Genomic DNA, 6,935 nt, shown 5'->3' with positions numbered 1-6,935 from the left:
TAAATGAACTGAACTAAAAACCGTCAATATAATAGAATAAACCAAACTGATTAACTGTAAACAAATTGGTTAATAAAATAGACTAGTTAGTTACTTCGGTTTCATGTTCGGTTCAGCAACCGAATCAATCAAACCATATACATCCTTGTAGTGTCTATGTTTTTCGCCGCATCACGTAGACACCCTTCTATAACATTAAATACACAAATTAGATAAAAGCATTTTGTTGATTTAAACTTATACTTTTTTTCCTACACATTTTAACTTTGAAATAAAATCTAAGTCTTATGATTTTGTCTAATACTTTATTAGGAATGTTATTGTGTTAAAATTATATTTAGGTTTTTTCATATATTTATTGGGTTTTATTTTGAATTGGTGTATAGGCATTATGCCTAGTGGAGATGGATATTATCGAGTAGTTCCACTGGTGACACAATAATACTTCAGAGGTCCGTCAGTAATCCAAATTTGTCGTTCAAAAAAACATATATATATATATATATATATATATATACACACACACGCAATAAATTATTAAATTATTTTAAAAAAACTTGAATGTCTGTGACTTAACTAGCCTTACATCCAACAAACTTCATTATCTCTATACTAATAAATAAAAATAAAGTACAAATAGATGATTTTTAGGTTTCCTTCTTTAATTTTTGCCACTTATCATTTATTAGGACTATTTTTGCCATGTGTCATGTTGTGAGTATTCCTACATTTTATTAACCATTTTATTTATTCTTGATTAATAATAATAACAATAATAATAATAATTAATAATTAATAATTGATGGTTGATTGATTAATTTAATTGATTTTAAATTTTTAGTAAGAAATGTTTTTTCTTCAAAAAATTTAGGTATTTTGTAAACGTAGTCAACATTTAGATTTAATTAATGCATTTACTGCAAGTAAATTATAAATCACTTAATTACCTAAATTCAATTATGCATATCTTTAAATGCGTATCTCAAGGTAAGGTATTATGATGCATGCAAGTATTGTAGTAACACTCTTAGTTGAAAAATCATTAGTTCATTACAATCTTGATCATTAAGTGTGAGATCTTGGGTTCAAGTCTTACAAAAAACAAGATATTCGTTGTTAAAAAAAACATATATAGAATTTTTTTTTCAAGAGAAATTGACCTGTAATAATCCCACCGAGATCTTATTGGCCATTAATAATCCCACCTCAGAATATTCCCCCCACCGGTCCCATCTTTCACCTATTTTTCCTACAATGGTCCCCCGTTAAAAAAACTTAACGGAGTTAAGTTTTTTTTCCAAATTGCAAACAGATTTTTTAAGGCTTTTGATTAGAACGACAATACGAGTCCATTGTTGTAAAACTTGCCTCGAAACGGTGCTCCAAACGATGAAAACAACGCTTCAATTCGGGGGTTTAAATTTCAAATTAACCAAAATCAAGTCACTTGGAGCACCATTTCGAAGTAAGTTTTACATCAATGGACTCGTATCATCGTTCTGATCAAAAGCTCTAAAAATATGTTTGTAATTTGGAAAAAAGCTTAACTCCGTTAAGTTTTTTTAACGAGGGACCATTGTAAGAAAAATAGGTGAAAGGTGGGACTTGTGGGGGGATTATTCTGAGGTGGGATTATTAATGACCAATAAGGTCTAGGTGGAATTATTACAGGCTAATTCCCCCTTTTTCAAAAGGGTGTAGTGATTTGGTGGCGATAACCATGGAGTCCCTAGATTTAACAAGGAAGAAGATAGAATGGTTAGGGGATTTTTTTTAGTATTTCTTTATTTTTCTATAAAAGAACCCATTTTGATAATACTTTTGAAACAAGTCATTTTGGTAAATAATTTTGTCAACTACACCCTTTTAAAAAAACAAAACCTCGTCAAATGTACACCAAAAGTTGTATAGTTTAACTCGATAATATTTTAGGTATACTTGAGACTAATAAAATAATTAAAAAAATATAAATCAGGTGCTTGAAAAATATGTGGAGGTATACTTTTATACTTTTTTAAATTTTATTTAATTGTTTTTCAAATATATATTTTTAGAAACATACTTTATAAGTAAAAAAGTTTTTTTTTACATGGGAGTAATAAAAGATTGTTTCTTGATGAGTTTAGCCAGCTATATATTGCATTTTATATAAATAGGCATTTAAATTTTATGATATATTATTTTCGGTAATGAGATGTTTGGCAAAAAAAAAAAAAAAAATTGAATTATAGTGTTTTTAATATACAACCCCATGTAATACATGAGTTGCTAGTAACTTTAATATACCAAATAAATTTGTAATAAATGTGATCTTGTCTTCTTCTTCTTCGTGCACCATGCATTTAAACTCCCATCACCTCTGGTTTTCTACAGAAAAATCAAACTAGTTCCGATCATGGGTTTGGTTCTATCCTTTATCAAACTCTTGTGTCTTCTTATAATTCAACTCAGTTTTCTTGCTGGTAAACAACATTTTCTTTAATCAACTAAGACTTTAAACAACTAAGACTATAAACATATGTATATGATCATATTTTTTTTTTTTTAATTTTCAGATGGTGACGGTATTGGATTGAACTATGGATTAGTCGCAGACAACCTCCCCGCTCCACCCCAAGTCATATCCCTCGTAAAATCAAGAAACGTAGCGAAAATTCGCATCTTTGAGCCCAATCATGGTGTTCTTGACGCGTTACAAAACTCAGGAATTGAAGTGATCATCGGAACTCTCAATGCTGATATTGCGAATATCGCAAACGACCCAAATTTCGCTAAAGATTGGGTGCAAAACAACATTGTCCCGTACGCACCAACGGTCAAAATCCGCGCTATATCCCTTGGTAATGAAGTAAACCCCGGTGACCTAGGATCAATGCTTCAAGCGTTGAAGAATCTCGACAATGCCGTAAAGGCCACCGGATTTTCAATTCCGGTGACTACGACCATTGGGGTTTACTTGCTAGCAAGTTCTTATCCCCCTTCACAGGGGGATTTTTCAGAAGCCGCGAAACCAGGGATGCAACAGGTCTCTGGTTTCTTGGCTAGTAACGGGTACCCTATTATGGTCACAACGTACCCGTATTTCGCGTACGCTGGTGATCCAGAACATGTACCGTTACAATATGCATTAATAAACTCTAGTGACATTGTGGTGAAAGATGGAGATTTAGGGTATGCAAATTTGTTTGATGCTATGGTTGATGGGGTTTACGCGGCGATGGACAAGGTCGGTGGTGGGGCGGTCGAGGTGGTGGTTTGCGAGAGCGGGTGGCCTTCGAAAGGTAATGGCGATTTTACGACGACCACTTTGGCTCAAACCTATAATCAAAACCTTGTGAGGCATGTAACGAGCTCGGGTACACCTAGAAAACCCGGAAACAAAGTAGAGACTTATATATTTGCTATTTTTAATGAGGATCAAAAGTCGCCAGGAGTTGAGCAGAATTTTGGGTTGTATAATCCGGATATGACCGAAGTGTATCATATTGATTTTTAATTAGTGATTCATCAAGAACAAGGATGTAACTAAAGTTATGTCTGATGAATTAATGATAGGTCTTCTAGTTAAAAACTGTTGGTTCTTAAATGTGGTCCATTTCCGGTTGTGTTATACATAAATAAATATAGATTAATGCCTTTAACAAGAAAAAAATAAATTTAAGATTAAAAGATTCATGGACATTGTAAGAAACTAAGAATTACCAACGATTGTAAAATTCCCTCATCTCACGTAATCACATATGTAATTTAATTCTTCAGTAGTGTTATTCTACTAGTGTTATGAGAAAGTAATATAATTATAAAATCTATACATATAATAAAATAAATCAATTTACGACACATGTTATATATCGAAGCTATCTACTTTTAGATTTTCTCACCTTTTTTTCATACTTATTATACATAAATTAAATAAATATTAAATCTTATCATATTTTGAATGTCAGATTGAATCCTTCTATTTTTTTCATAAAATATTATTATTAAATTTAAATGGTTAATATAAGATATTTTTAAATACACTAAATATTTTATAATAATATAATAATTATAAGTCATTAAATAAATATTAAATCTTATCATATTTTGAATGTCAGATTGAATTCTTCTATTTTTTCATAAAATAATATCATTAAATTTAAATTGTTAATGTAAGATATTTTTAAATAAACTAAATATTTCATAATAATAAAATAATTATAATCCATAATAACAACTGATAAGATAAAAGAATATGACATACTTTATTTTACTTAATATGTGGAGTTTTATGTTTATAAATTAGATATTATATAGTAAAAATTAGTTTATAATTTCAAATTACGAAAATCACTTTAAAACATAACCAAGTTGGAAAGATTAATACATATATGGTTTTACAATCATAATAAATAAATAGATAATAATCCACTATTAATTTATTTAGATTACTATAACAAAAGTATTAAACATTTCTATTAGATGATATATTAATAATAATAAACTTTTTATTTTCATTATTAAAAATTAATAATAATAATCATTTTATTTTCATTATTAAAAAATTATTGTATCGATTTTATTACATAATTTATAAATCAAATTGTATATAACTTTCAATATTGTTTGATATATAAGATTCGATTAATTCAATCCGTGTAATACATGGTTTTTTTTTAAATATTATATAACTTACATTTTATCACTTAAATGTTGTTGATTTATTTCTTGAATAACATGTCTGGCCATTCTATCTTCTTTTCAAGAACCATCTCTGCAATCACGCAATCCATCGCATAACCCGTGTTGTTGATTTATTTCTTGAATATCCGTTAATTGTTTTAAGTATAATTTTTCTATTATTTGGTATATAAAATTAGATTTATTCAACCCATGTAAAACACAAGGTTTTTTAAAGATATATTTTTTTATTATTTAGTATACAAAATTACATTTATTCAAATTATATATAACTTTCAATATTGTTTGATATATAAGATTCGATTAATTCAATCCATGTAATACATGGGCTTTATATATATATATATATATATATATATATGTATATATATATATATAACTTACATTTTATCACTTAAATGTTGTTGATTTATTTCTTGAATAATGTGTCTGATCATTCTATCTTCTTTTGAAGAACCATCACTGCAATCACGCAATCCATCGCATTTCGACTATATCTGTTAGTTTTTTAAATATAATTTTTTTATTATTTGGTATATAAAATTAGATTTATTCAACCCGTGTAATACACAAGGTTTTTTAAAGATATAATTTTTTATTATTTAGTATACAAAATAGGGCTGTTCAAAAAGCTCGTGGCTCGGAGCTCGCTCGAAGCTCACTCGGATTTAGCTCGGAAAAAACTCGCTTGATTTGGCTCGGTTTAAAAGTGAGCCGAGCCGGCTCGGCTCGGTTAGAAAGTGAGCCTAGCTCGGCTCGGCTCGTAACGAGCCGAGCTGGCTCGGTTCGGCTCGCTTTGTAGCTCGGCTTGGTTTAGCTCGAATTATTGTACTTATAATAAGTTTTAATTTTATATACATTATAATATATTACAAAAAAATAATTATTATTTACATGTATATAGGTTTGTAATTTGATATTTATGGCATATTTGAAGACTGATTACCATACTAATGAACTAATATTGTATTTTATTGAAATTAAAATTTATTTTGCGTTGTTAAACTTGATTTTGGTTTGAATTGTATTAGGTTAAACTTATTTTGAATATATTCTTTTAAATTATTGAATAATATTTTAGGCTATTAAATTTTAAGAGGTATATATTAGTTTTTTTTATAAAATCGAGCCAAACCAAGCCGAGCCGAGTTAGCTCGGTTTAAAACCAAGCCGAGCCCGAGCTTAGATTTTCAGCTCGGTTTCAAATCCGAGCCAAGCCGAGCCAGCTCGGTTTATAATCGAGCCGAGCCCGAGCTTGGCCTGGCTCGGCTCATGAACAGCCCTAATACAAAATTACATTTATTCAACCCGTATAATACGCAATTTAATATACAACAATACATTTATTCAACCCGTGTAATACGCGAAGTTTTTTAAAGATATAATTTTTTTATTATTTGACATATGGAATTACATTTATTTAACCGGTACAACACCGGGGTTTTAAAGATATAACTTTTTTTATTATTATTTAATATATAAAATGACATGTATTCAACTCGTGTAATAAATGATGTTTTTAAATATGTATTATTTTAATATTTAGTAAAAATTACATTTATTCAACCTGTGTAATACACGAGGTTTCTAAACTAGGTATTTATGTATGTAACTAGGTTAAAACCCCGTGTAATACACGGGTTGAATAAATGTAATTTTGTATATCAAATAATAAAAAAATATATCTTTAAAAAACTCGTTTATTACACGAGTTGAATAAATGTAATTTTATATAACAAATAATAAAACAATATATCTTTAAAAATCTCGTTTTATTACATGAGTTGAATAGATGTAATTTTATATATTAAATAATAAAAAAGTTATATCTTTAAAAACCCCATGAATTGTATGGGTTAAGTAAATTTAAATTTACATATTAAATAATGAAAAAACTTACATTTTTAAGAACCTCATGTAATGTATGGGTTGAGCACATTATATCGTATTATATCTTTATAAACCCTGTGTATTATAAACACTTGGACTAAACTGACAAAATGATCTAAAACACATGGATTAAAATAACATTTAACTCTTTACATTATATTAATTTATATTTAGTGTACGTCTTTTGTTAATTTCAAGATAATTAATTTTGAAATCTAATAAATATTGCAAAAGACTATATTATCTTCTATACGAATTGTTTAAATTTATATTAAATTTTATTTTATAATTATATTTTAATTAATATTAATTATAATTAAGTAGGAGATAGAGATGAGAAAACTAAAAAATAGATGGCTCTAGTG

General features: G+C 28.2%; 1 protein-coding gene across 1 annotated transcript; it reads left to right on the top strand.

The window, feature by feature from the left end:
* Positions 1-2,395: 2,395 nt before the first annotated feature.
* On the top strand, positions 2,396-3,496 carry LOC110900896 (putative glucan endo-1,3-beta-glucosidase GVI). The gene is made up of 2 exons (XM_022147755.1): positions 2,396-2,462; positions 2,556-3,496. Exons 1-2 carry the CDS (start codon positions 2,396-2,398, stop codon positions 3,494-3,496), a joined length of 1,008 nt encoding a protein of 335 aa, XP_022003447.1.
* The last annotated feature ends 3,439 nt before the right edge of the window (positions 3,497-6,935 follow it).

This window comes from Helianthus annuus, chromosome 13 (assembly GCF_002127325.2).
Source record: "Helianthus annuus cultivar XRQ/B chromosome 13, HanXRQr2.0-SUNRISE, whole genome shotgun sequence".
Classification (NCBI taxonomy): Eukaryota; Viridiplantae; Streptophyta; class Magnoliopsida; order Asterales; family Asteraceae; genus Helianthus; species Helianthus annuus.
Note: the sequence above shows the minus strand (reverse complement) of the source record. Positions and strands in the feature narration are given on the sequence as shown.